Below are 22,422 nucleotides of genomic sequence, written 5' to 3' on the forward strand. Positions count from 1 at the left end.
ACAAAATAGAGAGGTCATTAACAATGACAATAAACTAGGTGCCTTTCTTTCGTGACCCTAGAATTTGCTTTTCCAATTTCTTAGGGGTTTTGGTGAACAAATTCATATTCAGACTTTCCATGTCCTTTGAGATTTTATAACCCCCACTCTCATCCACCTCAGCCTCACAAAAGATGCTTTGTGGCTTTTCTCGTTCCCTGTCCTGAGACCCCAATTCCCCCAACTCATTTTAATTCCCCTTGTCTGATATGTTTTGCAACACTCCGACTTATTCATTTTTTTATTGATGTCACATTGGTCTATAACATGTAAATTTCACATGTACATCATCATATTTCAACTTCTGTATAGACTGCATCGTGTTCACCACCAAAAGTCCAGTTGCCATCTGTCACCATCCACACGTGCCCCTTTACACCTTTCACCCTCTCCCGCCCCCTTCCTCTCTGGTAACCACCAATCTGTTCTTTGTATCTATGTGTTTGTGGAAACTCTCCTACTTTATATCATTGGACACATTTAGCCATTAAATAAAGAAAAGCTTTCTCCCACAGGGTCAATGAATACTTTATATATGGTTCCAGAGCTGTAAATGAGAAAAAGTAAAAATAAAACATTACCAATTATGAGCTTCCAAATTACCTCTCAGCTTCAGAATAACTTCCCATCAGTGAAGGAAACACAGATGATATCACCACCAGTGAAATGAGAGCAAAGAGAAGCACCAACAGCAGTGAGTCCAACCTCAGGGGTAGAAGTTTGCAACAGAATCTGAGCACTGGATTGGAACCCCTGTGAGGGTGTATGGGGGAGAGAGAGAAAAAAATGAATAAGTGAATGGAGAAACCATTGGGGTTATTAAATAAGAATTAGCAAAGCAAATGCCCCATCAGAGCAACTTAAAAAAAAAAAAAGTAGGATTTATAATCTGATCATGAGATGGTTTCCAGGTTGACCTCTCAGGTGTGAATCAGGAATAAGTGTGACCCCCATCATCAATATATCCATGACACACTCTTATTGTTTTGTGGATCTTCCCAACTCTCATGTTTTCTGAGTCTTTGATTCTGTGTCCCTCTCTCTCCCTGGAAAACAGGGTGTCAGAGAACATGCTCTGCCTGGAGCGGCAGCTATTCTCCTTGGTCTGGTTCATCACCAAGGCAGCTGCTAGCAATCTTCCTCACCTGAAAGACCTCAAGCTGCTCTCACCTGGGCGTTGGTTCCCACCAAGGAGCAGGAGGATGAGACAGCTATATCTGAGAGAGCAGACTGTCCAACTCTTCTTGTAGCAAGTTTTGCTGAAGGCTGATACAGTGTGTCTTATACTCACTTTTCTCCTGGCCCAGGACTTTCTGACTTCACAAGGCAGCCAATGTTCCCAAATTGTCTTTATTCCCTGTTCTACTCTGAGGAAGAAGAGTTGAGTTTCTTCCTTGCGTGTACGTCTATCATCTCAGCCTGACTCATTGACCCTTACTACTATTTTTGTTTGATTCTGGAAGCTTCACTATGCCTTTTCCTAATGGGTCTGTTTATTTGATACCCCAGTCAAGTCTGGTCTGCTTTCCCAGACAAGTTACAAATGGAGGCCTGCATAAATGCAGCCTGTAGCCCCCAACTCTCTTCTTTGACATATTAAGAATGTCATCATTTTCGTAGCGTTTTTTCCTCTTTGCCAACTTTGATGACCCAAAGGAGGTGGAAAGTGTAGCCGTCCCTGACACAGAAGGGTTAATAATCACTGGAAAAGGCTTGCCAACAAACTGTGACCCGGAGGTGAGAAGGCCGGTTAACCAATGACGGGTAAGACCTCCAGGGGGAGGCAACCTAAGCCAGGCACGGTCGCCTGGGGGCACAGATGGAGACACAATATCGGGAGCAGAAGGGGCCGTTGCCTAGGAGGGCTTGCATGCGCTGAAATAAAATATACGAGCACAGCAATAACATGATAATATCAAAACAGAGGCCAAGGGAGGGATCCTTGAGAAATCACTAAGAATTCTTGGCATTCGCTAATCACATTGTCCAGAACACCTGTGTATGTTTAACAGATGTAAGCTACATATATACTGAAATGCTGGTTATAATAAACTCAGAGGGCCATCAGCCCTCTCCGCACCTATCCTGATGTGTACATTGGATTGCGACACCGACAGAGTCTTTTCATATGGTATCCGGAGATGTTCCAAGTCAAAGCAGCAAGATACATACTGGGTTTGGAATTGGAAGACCTGGAGCCCAGTACTGTTTTCAGTCATAACTAGTTGTATAACCTTCAGTACACAGGTACAGCCTAGGTACAACCAAATTTCCTTGGGCTTCAGCTTCCACACCTGTTAGATACAAACAAGAATACTCAAGATGTGCTCTCACAGGACAGTGGAGAAATTGGAGCAAGACAATGAAGGTGGAGGTCCTTCAACATCCATAAATTCCTCTAGAAATGAAAAGGTTACGTTATGGTACCCAACTAAAGAAAAGTTATAGAGAATGACTCTATTCTCCTCCTTTGTCTTTAGACTCTTACATTAAAGGAAGAAATTTGGAAGAGAAATAAGTGGGGAGAAAGGTCTTGCAACTTGAAATTTAAGAGGAATTTTATTCATTCAATATTAATTAAGCAACTACTGTATATCTTTTGCTAAGTACAGTAGATTCATATCTGACTAAGATTTTGGTCCTCACTCAAAAAGCGGAAAGTTTAGTGAGGGACACAGATGGGAAAATAGACGAGTTCAATATAGTATGATAAGAGCCATGATCAAAACATACATGGGTCACTACTGAAAGCACAGAGAAGGGCCATCGGACCTGACCTGAGACATGAGCTGAAAGAAGACGTCTCAGAGGTGTTAATCCTCAGGCAAATCTTGAAGAACCAAAATTTGAATGTCAGATCTCTGTACTTGTGTTTCATCTTCCTTTTCAGATGGAGTGGGAAGCTGGCAAGTGGCGGCAGGCAGCAATGTTGCAGGAGCCTGAGCTGAGCCCTAGGCTCTGTCTTGAATATGGGTCAGCAAAGCATGACTCAAATGGGTAAATATTAGCAGCAATGCTCAATGGGACATTTGAGTCATCCAAGAAGCAGGCAGCCCAGAAGTATCCCGTAAACTCCAAATAAGCGAGATGAAAAGCCAAGAAGGTTCTGAATTTGTGAGCTTATCTGAAGGGTGTTATGACATGGGGGAAGGAAGCAAGAATGAGGCGTTCACTGTCAGGTTAGAAATGAGCTCCGTGTGGCTCGGGGCCATGCCTGGGGGATCAAGAAGCAGATCCTGGGGGAGCAAAGAGAGAGAGCTCGTTTACAACAGATTGTTTTCATGGATGATAACATTAACACTCAGAGAAAGATGAACGAAACTCATATGAGCCTAAGTTGAAGACACAGCATTACAGAGTATAAATACAGCTGAATCATTAAATGTTAGGGATCAAAGGGACCTAAATCCAGTCCAATTCTTTATTTTATGGATAAGAAAACAAAATCCACATTTGAAGTTTCCTGTCCAAAGTCTCACATTTAGTTAGTAGCAGAACTGAGACCGTGAACAAATAAAGCCACCATTTTTACTGAGTGCTCACTCTGTACCAGACACCTCATCTCTGATCTCCACAAGTCATCCCGTCCTGAGGAACCGGAATTCAGAGAAAGCAAACAACTTACCTCGACTCACAGAGCCAGTAAGTCACGGGTCAGAGAGTTCAAGACTGGTCTGGCTGCCAAAAAAATCTGAGTTCATTTTGCTACACTGTGCTGTTCTGTGTCTCTCCCAGGGGTTAGAGAAATGCAGAGGTTCACACAGCTCCCAGATGTCCAACTCAGGATTTGAACCAAAGCCTACGCCGTTCCAGTACTCTGAATTTACTTATATGGGCTAAGGTTTTTTAGCCCTTCTGAGCTACCCTAGCCTGAGTGAGACTTTATTCTCTAGAACATGTGCCATTAGACCAGCATAAAAAACTCCTCATCATGTCCCACAGTAATAGCGGCTGAGATATGGCTTTGTTTGACCCAAATTCAAGCTTTTTCAGCAACAAAAACATGAAAACACAACTTCAGACAAATGTTCCTCCACCAGCATGCTGTAATTACACATGGTTATTAAAATTGTCTTTTACTGGATTTTTCTTTTCTGTACATATGGAAATTGGATTAATTAAAATAATAAAACACTCCATCGTTTATATAACCCCACCGGTACATATCAGTTTTCTCAAGACAAGAGGGAAAATAACTTTTAGAAGTAGCAATGAAGAAGGAATACTGGCAATTCTTGAATATGTTTCTGCTACTTTGGGTTAGGAGAGAAATGTAAGGGTTTTGGGTTTGGTGGACATGGGTGGGTCAATAAGCATTGAACTGAGATAGCCCTGAGCACTGGAAGAGGAGGCAGAAGAACGAAAGACACAGACCCTGGACTCCTGGAGATTAGCACCTGGGAGTGGAGACAGGCCTCCTGGAGATAAAACCACAGTCATACAGAGCAAAGCAATAGATTTACGGGTGAAAAAACAATATGGCAGAGTGTAGATGAAGTTAGGTAGGCTTCTAAGGAACAAACATATGCCTGTTGACATTCCCATTCACTCATTTATTCATTCATTCACTCATTCATTCATTCATTCATTCATTATTAAATACTTATGGGAACTTACTAGGTCAGTTATTATCGAGGAGCTGGAGAAAATCATGAAGTAAAACAAAAACAAAAAACTAGCCTCATGAAGGTCATGTTCTAGTGATTGGAAATGGGGGTGGGATGTATATACACACACTCATACATATATAGGTCAGGTGGTAGTAAATGCTATAGAGAAGAATAAAGCAGGAGAGAGGGATGGGAGGAATGCTAGGAGGCTGCAGATTAAACAGGGCGTCAGAGAAGGTGCTATTTGAACAAGAACCTAAAGTTTGTATGAAATCGAGCCATGTCATTATCTAGGGATAGAACATTCCAGGCAGGGGATAAAATGTGTTCGAAGGCCCTGAGGTGCAGATATTTAAGAAACAGAAGATCTATGTAGCTGGAATGGAGCAAGTGAGGGAGAAAGTAGTGAGAGACAAAGCCAGAGAGATAATGAAGGAACAGACCCCAGAGCCACTCAACAGAACTTTCTGTCATAATAAAAATATTCTATATCTGTGCTGTCCAATACAGTAGCCACTAGCCACATATGGCTACTGAGCACTTGAAATGGGACTAGTGTGACTGAAAAGCTCAATTCTTAATTTTATTTAATTTTAATATTTTTAAATAGCCACATGTGGCTACTATATTGGACAGTGAAGATGAGCCTTGTAGGCCATTGTCAAGATTTTAGCTTTTACTCTGAATAAGATGAAAAGAAACTGGAGAAGAGCAGAGGAGCGACATGACTGACTTAGGCTTTAAAAGGATCCCTCTAGATCCTCCAACGAAAATAGACTGTAGGGTCAAGAGCAGAATCAGGGAAATCTGAGATAATCCAGATGAGAGATGATAACGTGGGCTGGATGGTAACTTAGATGGGGCTAGGGGTGGGCAGTGCTGGAGATGGTGTGAAGTGGTCAAATTCTAGATATAATTTGAAGGTAGAGCCCATAGGATATACTGCCAGATTGGGTGTGGGATGTGAGAGACAGAGAGAAGTTATGAATGGCTCATAGGTTATTGTCAGAGCATTGCACAGAACATTCACAGGAAAAGATTCTGAGAACTGTAGGCTAGGAAACCTCACTTCTTCTATCTTTGGTGGCATGGAAAGTTCTAGATTAATTGGAGATCATGCCCATGTTGCAAGGTCACTTCAGATTAAGTGAGATCACATATGTGAAGTGTCTAGCATGGAGTTCAGCACTTAGTAGGTCCTAATATGTTAGTTTTCTTCTCCAGGAAGCCTGAGTACAGACCCTTCCAATAACAAGAGCCCTGTGGACTAGCAGGGGTTGGTGCTTTTCCCATAAAGAGGCAGAAAGTAAATATTTTTGGTTTTGTGGGCCATACAGTCTCTGTCACAACTACTTAACTCTGTTGTAGCAAAAGCAGCTAGAGACACAAAACATAAATAAACAGGCATAGCTATGTTCCAATAAAACTTTTTTTCTAAGAACAGATAACTGTCTGTATTCAGCCTCTGGGCCATAGTTTGCCAACCCCTGGATTAGAGGAAATATTCATTTACTCTACAAGGTCACTTTAGAGAGACATATAGGGTGACCCATACGTCTCACTTATCAGTGACAGTCTCAGTATACAGCTGCTGTGCCAGCATAATTATTAATACAGATTCCTTTCACTATTAAGGGTGTCCCAGTTTGAACAATAAACTATGTGGTCATAAGCATACACCTCTTTGTCCTACACAGAGAGAAGATGGGGTAGTGTGATCGTTCCAGAGCTCTTTTGGTAGTTATGCATTTTGTTTTAATTTATGAAACAAAATTAAGTCTTATTGAGTGCCTATTCTGTTTGATGCCATAAAAAGGACCAAAGCAGGACCAGATAATACATAGCATACCCCACTCTTTCATACCCAAAGCAGGCGTCACTAATTGATCATGGAATTCCATTCCTGAGCCAGCTCAAATACAGTCCCACCTTTTTTTTTTAAGGAAGATTAGCCCTGAGCTAACATCCACCACCAACCCTCCTCTTTTCAATTGAGGAAGATTGGCCCTAAGCTAACATCTGTGCCCATCCTGCTCTATTTTATATGTGGGACGCCTGCCACAGCGTGGCTGGATAAGTAGTACGTAGGTCCACACTCAGAATCTGAATGGAGGAACCACAGGCTGGGCTGCCCAAGCACAGCATGTGAACTTAATCACTGAATCACCCAATTGGCCCCAGGGCCACCATTTTTTTTCAACTCATTTCTCAGGGCGGCCACTACCAATCATACCACAACGCAATCTCGTTGTTATCCCAGCCTAAGAGGGCAGAGTATGGCTCCTTCTCACCAAGACTCATCGCCCAGCTGGGAAGATCAAGTTGCAACATATATAATTCTAAAGTAAGTCTGACTATGATACATAGTGCAAACAATAGATATGATAAGAGTTCTTATTGGAAATTTCCATTTTCTGAGCCTCCCATGAAATAATGGTTTTACTTCCCTTAAGAAAATCACAAGACCCCGTAAGAATTTGCCAAGGGGATGCATGCTATAGTATTTCATGGTCTCTTTTTTTAGAAATTGGGAGATTGAAAAATGCCATCTCAGAGAGGACAAAACGACTGAGTTTAAAGGTTTGGCCAGTCAATAAGAATATCCTGAAGGCATGTTGTACAAAGAGCACTAAAATAAGAATTACAAAAACGACACAAAAGAAGTAAAATAAAAAGAATAATGACACTGAGCTCCTGCTTTTGATCTCCAAGGCTCTGGGCCCCCACTGGCTGACAGACCCACAACTTCTCAAGATGAGTGAAGGCTGATGTCAGCCCCCCACGCCCTACCTTGACCAGGTGGCTTCTTTTCTTGTAGTACCAAAAAAACACATGTCTACTCAGCAGCCCTGCAAAGGAATACATAACACAGTTGTAGGGTGAAAAGCAGAATGTGATTGACCCTCTTTTATGAAAGGACCCTAAGTCTGTCTACAAAATGAGTTTATCTGTAACCTGACATATCTGTGTTGCTCACCTAGCTTGCCTCCCATGTGACAGTGTGGGATAGTTTACTGTCAAAAACAAGAACCACGCGTCAAGGTTTTCAGGCTCCTTTTTTAGCCCTATGACTTGTACAGAATAGCTCTCTCAAGGATGAGGTGATGTGTGGGTAAAAGGTGTGAGCATTTGTCAATTGTCTCACCCAAGGATCCCCACCACCACCACATGCACACACACATACAACACATGCACACAAATCAGCTGTCTCTGGGGGACCCACATCTTCAAGCCCTCTGGGAATCATTTGTCCTTTACTTTTCAATCAGAACTACTGATCCTACTTTCTGGGGAAAGTCAGCACCGACACTCTTCCTCTTCACGCTGCCCCCTGCAATGTTTCTGAGGATTCCCATGGAGCTTCACCTGTCCCTTAGTCATCTCATCTTAGGGTTCAGCTTCCCGCTTCTGCTGAGTCCTCAGCCTCCCTTTGCATCCCTCCTCCTGCAACTGCTCTGTCCTTCCTGCTCATCATCGGCCCCTTGGGAGTCCACCTTAGTCTTTCATTCCACACAAAGCTCTGTTGATCTAGGGCAGCTCTGTACAACAGAACATCACTCAAGATTTGAAGCAATGGAAATGGGGACTATAATAATTTAAGACATAATCTCAAAATTAAAAAGCATGACGTTTTGCTCCAAAATGCAACCTTCCCTCTCACAGTCTCTCGCTGTCTGTGTTTCTTCCCTTAGGCACAGGCTTCCTGCCAACTTAGGGGCCTCTGGTTCTCTCTCGCTCCCCTTCACTATTTCCCTTCTCCTAGTTTCCTTGCCTCTCACATACCCTATCCCTTCCTACGGGACCCTTAGAAATTCAAAATTCCCCTCAATTTGTTAGGTTTATTGTACAGAGCATCCTGCTGTCCCCCTGTCTACCCTCCTCTCCTTTCAGACAATGTCCTGGGGGAAAGGGAGGTCAAGTTTCACCCTCTAAGAAGCCATCAAGGTAGACTCCTAATGCTCCACCTCCTCTGATGTAAAACAAAACCCTCCCCAGACTGCAAAATTGGTTACATTCAATTTTTCTCCTCTCTAAAATGGTAATTTTTCTTCCTGCCATGCAAAAAATTAAAGAGAAATTTGTTTCACAATTAATATGGCATCCTTTCATTCTCTACTTGTTGAGATTTAGGCAATGCCCTGAAAGAGAAGCGTTTAAAAAAATTCTGTAGTCCAATGGACCAGTTCCATACATACCCGAAAATAACTACAAGTTTCTGATGACACAAATATGCGTTTCTAGGTAGGGATTTTTTTTTTTTTGCCTTTCTTTAACAGTTGTTATGTATTCTATTCTCTTGAGATAAGAAAAAACTGAGTCCCAACAACATCAGTATCTAAAGAAAGCAGAGGATGAGGAATTGGCACCCAGAAGCTGTAATTTGGAAGCGGGTGCTGTCCTTAGATTGCTGGAGGTGGGCTGGGGAGGTGTATTTGGCTTTGCATCATGATCTGAAGTTAGAACTAGAAAAGAATAAAATTAGGAAGTGTTTCTTCCTCTGTAAAATGGAGGATTTCCAGATCCTGCCACTTCACCCTCACTCCCCAATCCCAGCAAAACAGAAAACGTCCTACACAGAATTTTCAGGAACATTTCCCTGTCCACCCTTTTGGAATGGTCTCAACAAATCCAACTCGGACAGGCCAAATGATGAAGGTAGGCCGGAAGAATAGAATGGGGACAAGGCTCTGGTTGACTTGAGAATTTTCTGTAGTGTCAGGTGACTGGAACAGGGACATATTTTGAGGACTTCCTGATTCAAACTCAGGATTACTCAGTCATGGAGATGTCACTAAGGGAACATTAAGGATGGGGTAGATTTGGGATTAAGGATTGTCTTTTCCTTTCTGCCTCACTCCTTAGAAGGATAATAAATTTAGCTAACTTGTGTCCACCTACTATTTGAGAAGCTCTGTGCTATTCTATTGAGATCACTTATCCTTTACAATGAACCCATGAGATAGATACTATTAGATTCTATTATTATCTCCATTAGCTTAAAACAATTGGACAAATAACCAAATGAGTTTTAAACAATCTAAATCTAAACAGCAGTTGTGGATGGAGAGAGTTTCCCAGGGAAAACCCAACAAGGGGAGCCTGAAGCAGGAAGGGCGACAGGGAGGAGAACCAACATTTACTGGTACCTGCTCCATGTCAGGCAACATTTGTGTGTTTTCTCCCCTTGTTCCACAAAACTACAAAGGGTTATCATTATCCACATTTTACAAATGAAGAAACTGACTACAAAGAGTTTAACCATCTTGCCCATGATCTCAAAACGAGTTAGTGGGATTTGAAGGGAAGTCTGTCTAGTTCCTTTGTACCAAAATATCTGGGAACAGAGCTGAAGAACAATCATAATTCAACAGCTAGTTTTTCTAAGTCCTATTGTGAACAAAGACTTAGGATTTGCCCGATGAAAAGTCAAAGAATTATGGAGCTGCTCTTAGATACACGTACCTGGTTTAAATCACACAGGTCTAGAATAGCTAATAAATGTCCCAGCCATGCCCCTGTAACTCAGAGTAACCTGATTCCAATTTCCTTGATCAAAAGAGAGCATGCTGGGGCCAGCCCAGTGGCGCAGCAGTTAAGTGCACATGTTCCACTTCAGATCCCGGGTGCAGACATGGAACCGCTTGGCAAGCCATGCTGTGGCAGGCGTCCCATATATAAGAAGTAGAGGAAGATGGGCACGGATGTTAGCTCAGGGCCAGTCTTCCTCAGCAAAAAGAGGAGGATTGTGAGCAGATGCTAACTCGGGCTAATCTTCCTCAAAAAAAAAAAAGAGAGAGCATGCTGAGTCTATACTGCTGCTCTGGCTTCTGTCTCTATTGAACTAAATGGAACATTCCAAGAGCTCGGTGGATGGGACTTCACTCTGTTCTCAACCATCCACATGAGATAATAGCATGAAGCCACAGAGGTGGGAACAAAGCTGAGGAACCAGTCCCAGAAAGTCTACACCAGGATGACAACAGAGCCTTAGCATTTTGAGATCTAACCCTGATTTCTGGTCCAAAGATGACCCTGTCTTTGAGGATGTCCTGTCTCTCTTCCTCCTTCAGACTTCACAGTCGCCATGAACTCCCAAGTCAGCACGCAGGCACCAGCTCATAAGGCACCAAAGCTGCTTTCTCAGGTGGCATTACGAATAGCTGTGGGAGAAACAATCACATTTTTTTCATCACATGATTTAAAGAAATCATAGCTCTGAGATTTGGGGGGAAGGGATGTCTGTGTTCACGTGTTTGTGTGTGCATATCTGTGTGTATGCATAAGTGTGTATGTATACCTTGGTCCCTTGAATTTCTGCTGTCTTTTGAACAGATCTCAGGATTCATTTAACAGATGGTCTGCCAAGAGCCTGATAGAGCCTAACCTCCCACGTTAAATGTTTATGGAACTGCCAATCAGGGGTGGGAACAAGGTTAATAAGGATAACTCAAAAAATCCCAGAGAACAAGCAAGTCTTCTTTATTTAAAATACCAAATCAGAACATTTGTTTGTAGCACTTTATTGTTTTCAAAATGCCTTCACATCCACCATCACATTTGACCCCCTCAACCACCCTTCAATGTACATATTTATTTCAATTTTACACATAAGGCAAATGAGGCTCAAAGGCAGAAAGGATGAGTCCAAGGTCACACAGTTACTGAGGGGGGAAGAGAAGGTCTCCTCATTTCATGGTCTTCTGACCTAAAGTTTCATGTCCTTTTACCATTTCACCACCCTGCCTATTCCTATCCCCCAAGAGGCACAACGAGAATAATGAAAGGGACAGACAATCATTCTGGATAGGACTCCTCATCCTCCAAAGCTTTCAATACACCCTTTAAAAAATTAGAATCAAGGCCAGTCCTGTGGCCAATTGGTTAAAGTTCCATGCACTCTGCTTTCATGGTCTGGGTTCACAGACCTGCATCCCAGGCGTGGACCTGCTCCATTCATTGCCCATGCTTTGGAGGCATCCCACATACAAACTGGAGGAAGCTTGGCACAGATGTTAGCTCACAGCCAATCTTCCTCACAAGAGAAAAAAAAAGAATCAGAGGCCTTTTTTCCCATGTAACAACATTTTTTTCCTTTTCAAACTGATTTTTAAATACCAAGGACACCTATAATAAAACAAATCCAAGGAGGCAGAACAGTACATAAGAACAGGTCCAATTGTCAAAGATTTTAGGAAGGCCACCTCTCCCCAATCAGGGTTCAGCAAGAAGTTAACTATTTGTGGATGAGAAACTCTAAGAAAACTCTTCTTCCAATGCATGAAATATTTCTTTACTCTGACACTTGCATGTGAGTAGTGGAGACAAGGAATAGAATGTGGGTGTGCAGAGTGTCTTGTTAAATTTATAGCTGTCTGTGAATTACAGCTGTATATTTCTTTGCAATCCATGTAATGAAAGGAAGGCAAAGGCAGGAACCTATGAGTCAGCCATATGAACTCAGGAAATGTAGTAACCATGCTAAGAAGAGAAAGGAGAATCTATGTAAGGGTCACACACTCAATAGGTCCAGATGGAAACAGGGTCTATCAGGATCCTACAAGATGGCAGATTAGATAGCAGTCTCAAGGGGAGGGCTGGCTTAAAAGACTCTGGAAGACACAACTAATCTCAATGCTAAGGAAGCAATAGAAAACTGAGGCAGAATATCCAGTGATAGGACCTGCTGGATACAGTACTGGGAGAGAGATGTTGGGGATGAGTCAAAGGTAGAGAAAGGCTGAGGGAAGAAGGAATCATTATGACTGGATAGTGCAGACACAGGATTCCCTACTGTGTCCTAGAGTCATGAACAGACTACAGTTCTATTAGTACCCATAAAACATACGCTCTCCGGAGAGAATAATGAGCAATTAATTCCGGTTTTGAAAGCTTCAACTCATTTTTAAGGAAGGTATATGAGATAACACAAAGAATCAGATAGTCAAATCAGACTAACATGAATCAGAGATCTTACCCCAGTCATCAAGTTTTTCTAATAATTTCAACGATACAGATAATCACGAGGCACAGTCAAAGCAAGGAAAGGCTGGAGACTTCTGATACTGTCCCCCAAGTCTCTTGGTCTTGCCACATCCGGTCACACTCCATGCCCAGATTAACCTATGAGTCTCTAAGCATTGTGTGCAGTTCACATCACTTACACAGAAGGAGTCATCTCGTGCTCAGTTAGTCACATAGCTTACCTGCCATTTTCCCAGGAGCTGTGACCTATAAACCCATAGATTCAGGTTTGTTTAGGATAAGAGTCCTAGAATCCTTCTAAAAGCGTTCTATAGATAAAGACTAAGTTTCTTTTCTTAGAAGTCTGGCACTAGCATGTTTATTAGGAAATTTGACTGAGTCGCTTGCCTTCTTCCTTTCCCAGGAGTATCACCCCCAATAAAGAGAGAGATAGCTCTGCAGGCCTCCTCCTGCTGACCCTTCCCTTCTAGCATACGACCACATGTGAGACGGCTATGAATGGTCCTGCTGGTTGACCTTAGCTCCGATGAATTTGTACCGTAAAGTATTGCCCTGCTTCTCTCCAGATTCTGACCAGGGTTAGAGTTGCAGGAGGTGAATCAACTTAGAGGACAGATGGTCCATTATTTCAATTGTTTCCAATCAGTAACCGTAATTTTTGTTTGTGCAACACTTTTCACTCTAGAGAGCATTTCCATTTGTATCATTCCACTAATATGCAAAACAATCCCAGAAGGCAGGCGAAGAAGATACTGCTTTATAAATGAGGAAACTGAGGAGCAGCTTCAGCTAATAAGCGGTGGAACTGGGATTTAAGCCCAGGTCTGTTTGGCCCCCAAGTCCACGCTCTGTCCATTGTACAACACTGCAGGTGCTTTGAAGAGCAGACAGATGGTTTGACCAAAGTAGGGAGAAAAATAACTGTACCCGTGTTCCTCTTAAACTCAAAGCATTTTTCCCCAAACTCTGCTTGCACAAAACTTTTCTAACTTTGTCACGGTTGTGGTAAGGGTTAAGAGTGCTGTGATGGAGGACCACTCTGGCACCATGAATCACTTTTATAAGAACACTCTAGTGGAAAGAGATGGATGGGCTATCTCTGCCTCCTTCATCGACCTTCTGACAGGTACGACACTGGCAAGGGGAATCAGATGCCCTTTCCTTCTCAGCCTTCTCTGTTCATCCTCTTCAACAGGACGTTGATGACTGGCTTCTGGCAGATAAATGAGCAAAGAGAAAATAAGAGGGATGGATGGAAAATTATCTTTATAATCAATTTATTCATTCAGAAGACAGGATGCTGTGCTGATCCCAAACAGGGACAAAAGCATAAACTGCAACATCCATGCCATTCTCCTGGTCTAGAGTCAGGCCTGCTTGGCTCCCAATCCCAGCACAACTGCTTCATCCCACAGCAGGGCCTTTGACCCATCAGCTGCCAGCCTGTCCTAGGACCACACCAGTTCTGAGTCAGGAGGTTACCTAAAGTTCTTGCCCAACACTCAATGATCCAGCTTTGTCACCTGGATTATAAGGTAGCACTGGCCTTAAACTCTGTTTAGGTTATAGAACTCCTCTTTTCTAAATCAAGTGACAACCTTAGGCCCTAGTCTGGTTAATTGGCCTTCTGCCCTTTTGCCAGCCTAAGACGCCAATCTCTCTATGTCCTTCAACCACCTTACTCTTCCAGGTAGACAGGAACTAGAGTCTGGGTCCTATATTCATAATGTCTGGACACAAGCAAGCTTCCGAAAGCCTTCCCTGACGTGCTGACCACATTGGCTGGTTCACAAGAGCCATCTATTTTCACACTGTATTTCACCACTCTTGAGACATCCTCATTCTTTCCACTTGAAACCCACCTCTTGTATCACCCAGTATTATCACTTTATCTAGTGTTTGTTGCCGTGTTATTTACGAATCACATCATACACTTAGGTTGCATTTTTTCCAGCTTCACACTGTCTCCTAAACTGCTAGTTCATCCCACCAAGCAGATAATCCCAGCTCTGGTCTCATCCCAGTCAACCTTACTTCACTGTTCTCAGCAAAAAAAAAAACAACAACCCATGCCTGGCTGTGTAAAAACAACCCGCACAGAAGAAGGTCCTTTGCCATTAAGGAAGTATTCTCCAATCTTTAGGGAGCTGAGCGACCCTACTTCATTGGTTTCATTTTACGATACTCCCTTCTCGTCCTAAAAAAGGTTTTTTGAGTTAATTTTCAAATTAAATATATTTAATTACCTTTGAAAAAAAGATTTTGTGGCTACCCTGAGTAAAAAAAAAAAACTGATTAAAAATTTGGAGGTATTGCAAAACCAAAATTAAGGCTCTCTTCTTGAAGTTAATTTTCAGTCGGGGTCGAAACGCTGAGTGGGTTAGAAAGTCTTGATGATCTTTCCTTTCCTGGATCCTAATCAGCAGCACCAAGTCATATCATCCCCCCAAGTACATTCTGACTTCTTTATCAGCCAGAAGGAGAAGAGAGAAATCATCATTCCATCAAGACAAGTGTTCTGAGGGCGTGAGGGTGAGGAAGAGCACAAATCATTTATAACATCTCTTGGCAGCAAGATGAGGGCGCATCAGAGAATTCGGGAAGCAATGATGGCTTTCTGGACCCTGATTCACTCTCTTCACCCTTCTCAGGGAAATAGTCAGAAAGGGTAATAAACATCCAAATATAACAAGAGGCTCTTTTTAGCCTTCAATAAATAATTCAACAACTAATTCAACAGTAGAAGAATTTTTTAAATAATACACAATATTGGAGAGAGTGTAGTTTTTCAATCACTTACATACATTGCTGGTGGGGGTGCATTTTGGGACTTGGTCTGAAAAAAACAAAACACTTTTTGTAGTATGGCTCAAAAGCCTTTAGAAGTTACAACCCCTAAACTCAGTACCTCTTCTAAGAATCTCTCTAAAAGAACAACCAGAAATGCAAAGAACATTCATAAAAGCACTATTTATAATAAAGAAAAATCATTAGAAATGGTCAAATAAATTAAGACACACCCAAATCATAGAATGTATGTAGCCATTAAAATTATATTCTAAATATATTTAATGATGTAGGAAAATTTTCAAGACATAACATTAGTGAGAAAAGCCTGAAACAAACAGTGTATATCTTGTAATCCTATTTGTATACAAGACTGTGTCTGGGAGCTTAGATTATAGGCGATAGAAAGTCCTCCTTTAGACTTTCCTATATTTTCTGACTACAGAGAATGGCTCAGACCCTGACCAAGCCAAGGATCAGACTCCCTGCTCTGTGACTGTCTTGTCTTTTCAGGAGGAAACTCCTTATACACAGACTCAACTCCAAAGTGATTTTGTTGCCTCCATAGGAGCTCACATTGCACCACTGGAGCTGGCTGTTGGGAAAAGAGAACAAGTCTAATCGTTCCGGAAATTTCTCAGCCACTAGCACGGCTTGAAAATGGGGCCCTCCTCTTCACAACCTTGGCCTTACATCTGGCCAGTTTACAATGCTTATTTTTGGAAATGCAATGGCTGAAGAATTTCATGAAAGCAGAAGAGATTTGTCGTTAGGCTGGCTTCTGGGTCCATGGCAGTTACTTAATAAATGTGGATAAACAAGAGAATGAATGATTGAACCAAGCAATCAATCAATTTATCGGCGATACTGGAATTTTGCCATACACGGAAGTTATTCAGGGAACCAGGATAAACCTCTCATCTGCCAGATTTCTCTCCTGTATCCTGTCGAGGTCTCCAGTGACAGACAGGAATCACTACCTATCAAGAACCTCAGGATCTTGACTTCATTTCAATTCTGTCCCCTGCCTTCCCCCCAAGTCCTTTTCAGTCATGGGCTCATGGACAGGCTGCTCTATTTTGTGGCAAAATCCCATGGGTGCAGATGTTGAAAAAGGTACTTTGAGAGGATGCCTTGAACGCCCCCCTTCCTCTTATGAGGAACCGTGAGTGGCCCAGCTGCTGCCAAGGACCTTTCAGGCGGCATGATGAACAGCAGGGGTAGTACAGCAAATTCTGAAGGGGAAAGGCAAAGTTTAAACACTAGACAGCCCTGCTACAAAGTCCTAGTTCTGAAGACTGGAGGTGAGGTGGAATTCATGGTTATGGAGCCAAGAGATCAGAGGATGAAGATGAGAAACTAAAGAAGATCATGACCAGGCAAATGGTAAGGGGCAGAGGTGGGGAGTAGTTCCAGAGTGGTAGCTACAAGCACACACAGTTGTTTTGTTTTATTTTTTAAGTGTTTGGCTAAACTGGCCTGGCATAAAGAGCAGGAGGCAGAATAGACAATAACGATGAGGCAGGAGGAGTTGATCAGGTACTAACAACTCACTGCTTTGGTCCTAAATACAGTGGATTGTTCCAGAGGATTAGGAACCCCACTATCATTCCTTCTCAATGGCCAGGTGAAGCTCAGAAGTCGGGAGCCAGCTGTGGAGAAGTAAGAAAATATGCAGATAGAAGCCCCAAGGAAAATACCAAGCTTATCCCTTACAGCCACGTGGCCCCGATGGCTTCCCTTGTGTGTATACACAGTGCCTGGCTCTCAGTCAACACTCAGGGGAGGCTTGCTGAGAACTATGTGTTTGTTTGTAATATTAGGATGTTAACTAGGACTGCAGAGAAGAACGACCCAAAAATTTCATCTTCGAATAAGCATCCAGAGGGTTGGGGACTACAGGGGGAGACACTTGACCTGAAACTGCAGAATTAACACCTCAGGCAGCCATGGAGACGGTACACTCTCCCCAACTCTCTCATGAGCTGTATTCTCTCTCTCTCTCTCCCAGTTTCTTTCCGGCATTTACTCTGTTCCCTTTGTTTCACTAACCAATTTTCCTGTGTCGAAAATGTCCACATCCATCATATCCTCTCTAGATCCTCTCTCTGCCCCAGTTAGTGATCTCTCTCTCTCTCTCTCTCTCTCTCTCTCTCTGTCCGTTTCCTGATTTCCAAGAGCAAGGATCTGATGGGTCCAGCTCATCTTTGAAGTCAAGGCCATATTATAAGTCACTGGCAAGCCTATGGTTCAACTGAAAAAAAGAGCAAATATCTACCTTGTAGGACCATTTAAGGAATCAAACAAAGTGAAAATGTTTAATGTACCTAACATATGTTGGGCATATAGACCCTTGAAAAGTTTTTCCCTTTTCCTCTTTCTATAGTCAGCCAAATTAAATTTTAAGTCTTTCAATTTTCCTCAGAACATAATTCTTAGTCCCTATTTAATGACGTTCATAACTGCCTGTGTGTCCCACACCCACTCCTAGGTGAAATTGCCCATCTAGAAGCCCAGGACATCCCCCTCCCTGTTTCCATTTCTGTTCAGAACACGATAAGGATCTGCTCTTTTTACAGATGAGGAAATTTAGACACAGAGAGTTTAAGTGAACTTTCCCATGCAGACAGTAAGTGGCAGAGCTGGGATCCGACTAAGCCAAGATCTTTGCTACTTTAATTGTACCACAAAAAACTGTCTTGAACAATGGTCAAATACTAACATGAGAGGGAGAGAGAGAAATTTCATCTAACCTGGCACAAAAGAGCCAAACTAAAATAATCAGAATCCCTCGTTTATAGATGTTTAAAATTTGTATCCAGGGATAGCTCTGACAGGAAGACTGCAGATCAAGGGAGAGACTCCAGGAGAAAGTTGTTGCCTGAAGCACACAAAGAAAAAATGCAAACTCTCAAGGTGTGATATCAGAAATAGGGTTGTTAAATCATACCTAGTTCAGCTTCTTGAATTCCAAAGTTTATAAAGCATTATTTTTTTAAGGCAGAATGCTTAGAGAAGGGATGAAATAATTTAAAAGAAAATTATTTGACCTAACCAGGTTCAAATGTACTGTTCTACCTATTATATAATGAAGTCATATAAAGCTTTACTGAGCAATCAAATTAATCATTGCCTCCCACTTGGTCCATCAAATCAATATGCCATAGATAAGGATCAGTTCAGTTTCTTCCCTTTTTGAGGTTGCTTCCTCAACCAGGGAAAACATTGATGCACTAATTTTGGATTATCTGTAATTTTCTCTAAGTGGGTTTCTAAAAAAATTATTCTTAATTGAGATTATCCTAATCCAGTAAGATGGTCATCATGGCTGGGAAATGCAGCCACTGCGGCCCAGTAGATCTTTAGATATGTGCAGAGAAAGAAATGCTCAGTGTGCCAACAACCCTTGAGTTGCGCCCATTGGCCCAAGTCTCTGGAGCTTAAGCAAAGATGATGAAAATGACATCCACTGGCCCACTGCCACTGCTGCCTGAGGAGCCAGACTTGAAATAAAACGATTGAATTTACAGGAAAAAGACTTCAAGAAGACAAGAGATGACCCTTGTCAATCAGGAGAAAAGATAGATGTCGCAGACGTCTAGTATAACTGGGACTCCCTGAAGAGCAGAGTTCATTGCCAGCAAATAGGACATTAATCGAGCTGAGGGATTTAAGAGGAAATCCTGGCCACTTTGTTATTTTCATCTATTTACAGTTTATCCAATACTTGACCTTGAAGGAATCAGAAGTCGTGCATTGTTATCATATTGAAGCAGTGATGTAATTAACAAGAAAACTGAAAACAGACATAAATAAAGAATATAGTTTGTGGTAGAGGAGGGGATGACCACTCATTGAGGTCTTCTGGGTTTTACATATCACAAGAGGCTTTACAACAAGGGTTTTCAACCTCAGCGCTACTTATTGACATTTTGGGTCAGATAATTCTTTGTTGCAGGGAGCTGTCCTGTACACTGTAAGGTGACTAGCAAGATCCCTGGCCTCTACCCAACAGGTGCAGTAGCACCATTCCCTTCCCCAACTGAAACAACCAAAAACGTCTCTAGACATTGGCCAATGTCCCCTGCATGGGGAAATTTCCACTGGTTGAAAACCGCCACTTTAACAAAAATATTAATAGCTAATATTTATTGAGAGTGTACCACATAGCAAGTATTGATTTAAACCTTTTCTTTTATTTTTTATGCTTTTATGGTCAAATATGTTATCCATACAGAGTAATGCACAAAGCAAAAATGTGTAGCTTAAGAACTTATCAAATAGGGAGCAACCATGTAAGCACCAGCCAGGTTAGGGGGAAAAAAAGAAGAACATTACCATCTTTAGAAGTTTCCGTTGGACCCTCTCCCAAGCTCTACCCACTGCTTGCCCCACAAGGTAACCATTATCTTAATCTTCCTTGTTTTACTTTATTATTTTACTACTTAAGCACATATCTCTAAAGCTTTAGTTTACCTTTCATGCAACATTTCTCAGGCATTTACTGATGGAAGTGTGCTATAAAAAAAAAAAACAGCAAATTGAAAAGAAAAATATTTGGGTTCAGGAAACAGGGAAAACAACACCAGAATCCCCAGGATGATGGGGAAGGGAAATCCCAGAATAGCAGTTGACATCCAGGATAGAAAGCAATCAGTCTACATTGGAGCAAGTAAGACAGTTCTAGGACAGAATTTTTCAAGAAAACGAAATCAATATAATGTCTGATGCATCTGAATATATATTGAGAGGTGAATTGGACAGCTGGTGAAAATTTGGACTTGATTTTGGGAAAGGTACATAGAAAACTATGTGCACGAACAAAAAATTTCACTGTGGAAAACAAAAAGCAGTGCAGAATAGTTATTGTAGCATACTACATGACTCAGCTAGAAATAACTTGCATTGTCATAGTGTAAACCTTGAGTATTGACCTAACTGATATTATGCTGTAACTTTAGCGGTAGGACAGAAGAACGGGAAGTGTGGTGATGGGGGGTATGGGGATTGAGAGAGAGTTAGGAAGTCAATAGACAGTGCCTAACAGAAAAGTGCTATGTAAAATATGGTGGTAATATCAAAAGAATCCACTAAAGGAAATGAAAATGGTTGTCTCTTAGGAGGAAGAAATGGGGGCGGAGTGAGGGTTACTGCTTTTCATATCAAACTTTGTAACATGGTTTGACTATTTAAATCCTGTGCATATAAACCTTTGATGAAAACAAATACTTTAGAAACTGATTTAAAAAGAGTTACTTATGATGGAGGTGAATCTATAAGTAGTGCTTAAAGTAAAATGAATAGGAAACAAGTAGGTATGTTCATAAACCCAGATTTAAAGTAGCTTTTCTTGAGTGACTGTTTGCAAATAGGTAATAAGGTGGTTTGCGATGCTCCAGGAATGAAATGCAGTGGCAGTCAACTTGTCTCCCTCCATTCAAGTAAAGACTTTAAGGGATGTGCCTTCAAGATCCAGAGCACTGAAGTGCAGGGAAATTAACAGGCTCAGGAAGAAAGCTCTTCTTCCCAGTGATACGCACTCACTTTCTAGATTTTAACACAACCTTTGCTTTCTAGGTCACACCTAGAAGGAAAACCATCAAGAACTTGATAACTATTTCAGTTATCTCAACCCTGAGAATCTCTGGCACCTGAAACCTTCAAATCCTTTATTTTCCCAAGGAGGGACCTGAGATTCCTCAGTGGCTGCTGAAACGTCCTCCCATTTCCTAGGGAGGACATAAGATGCAGCCGAGTGAGCACAGATTTTGGATCAGATCCAGTCTGGTTCGAATCCCAGTTCTACTCTTAATAGGTGTGTGATCCTGGTAAAATTATTTAACCTTTCTTAATCACAGTTTTGAAATCTAAAAATATAAGGATCATAATGCCTACCTTGCTGGATGATTCTCAAGATCACAGAGGTAATTTTTCTAAAGCCCTTGGCACATAGATGGTTCTCTAGTAAATTTAGCTAATGTTATAATTATTGTCATCCTTAAAATTATAATAACCATTATTATTACCACTGCTGTTGCCAATGGTGTCATACCCAATCCACTGCACGGTGACTTCACATCGCAGCTGCTGCTTCCTTTGTCTCGCTCTCCACGGCCTCTGATCTTGCTGAGGCCAATGGTGTTACCCATGCCATTTCTGCCAACTGGGCTCAGGATCTGTCTCACCACTGTCACTAGCAGCTTTATAAGGCTTCCTATAAGGTTATGTGCTTTTTAGTTTTTGTAGTCCTCCCTTTTAATGAACTTGAAACAAATGTTCCTCAGGGTTGCGTCAGATAGAATTTAAATGACACCATTCATTGTAGGATAAGCATTCACTGAATAGCTACTATGAACCCAACACCATTCTCTGTGCAAAACCTTCAAAGACAGATAAGCCATGGCCTCTGATGTTCAGAAGTTCAAGTGTGCTAGAGGTTAGTCACAACCTACACCAGCATTTAGAAGCGTCCCTTTCTAATGCCACCCAGTGGTTTTCAGGTTTCCCGGTGGGGCAGATTGTGTTTTCCAAGATGACCACAAGAAGATCTCTCATCCCACAAGTTCTTCTTACTATGTGACATTGTTACTCCTGCCATAGAGAGTTTGGGTCTAGGTTCCCTCCCCTTGAATCTGGTGGGTCTGTGATTTTAGAGAAAGTGTTGCTGTATGACTTCCAAAGCTAAGTTGCGAAAGGTGATACATCTTTTATATGTAAACACACACCAACACACCAAAACGTATTAATTGAAAACAACAATAATCATTTTGCTTGTGAATCTTCAACATGAGAAGGGCTCAATGGGAACAGCTTGTCTTGACTCCAGGTGGAATGGCATCAGAGGGGGAGGCCAGACTGGACTGGAGGATCCACTTCTAAGATGGCTCACTCACACAGCTGGCAGTTGGATACTAGCTGCCAGTCCCTCTCTTCACAGGCCTCTTAATGGGGCGAACCAGCTTCCTCACAGCATGCTGGCCTCAGATGTTTTACACAGCAACTT

At 41.9% G+C, this 22,422-nt stretch overlaps 1 protein-coding gene and 1 long non-coding RNA gene across 2 annotated transcripts in view; both read right to left on the bottom strand.

Annotated features, from left to right (window-relative positions):
• CPNE4 (copine 4) overlaps positions 1–2,333 on the bottom strand; it is a 480,649-nt gene extending 478,316 nt beyond the window's left edge. Inside the window, exon 1 of the mRNA XM_070577529.1 lies at positions 643–2,333. Within this exon, the coding sequence (XP_070433630.1) occupies positions 643–668 (26 nt within the window). The 5' untranslated portion in view covers positions 669–2,333. The remainder of the gene's footprint in view (positions 1–642) is intronic.
• An 829-nt stretch (positions 2,334–3,162) lies between these two features.
• Positions 3,163–22,422, bottom strand: part of LOC139076202 (uncharacterized) — a 44,832-nt gene continuing 25,572 nt past the window's right edge. The window contains exon 3 of the long non-coding RNA XR_011527573.1: positions 3,163–3,275. This is a non-coding gene — a long non-coding RNA (uncharacterized lncRNA). The remainder of the gene's footprint in view (positions 3,276–22,422) is intronic.

This window comes from Equus przewalskii, chromosome 15 (genome assembly GCF_037783145.1).
Source record: "Equus przewalskii isolate Varuska chromosome 15, EquPr2, whole genome shotgun sequence".
Lineage (NCBI taxonomy): Eukaryota > Metazoa > Chordata > Mammalia > Perissodactyla > Equidae > Equus > Equus przewalskii.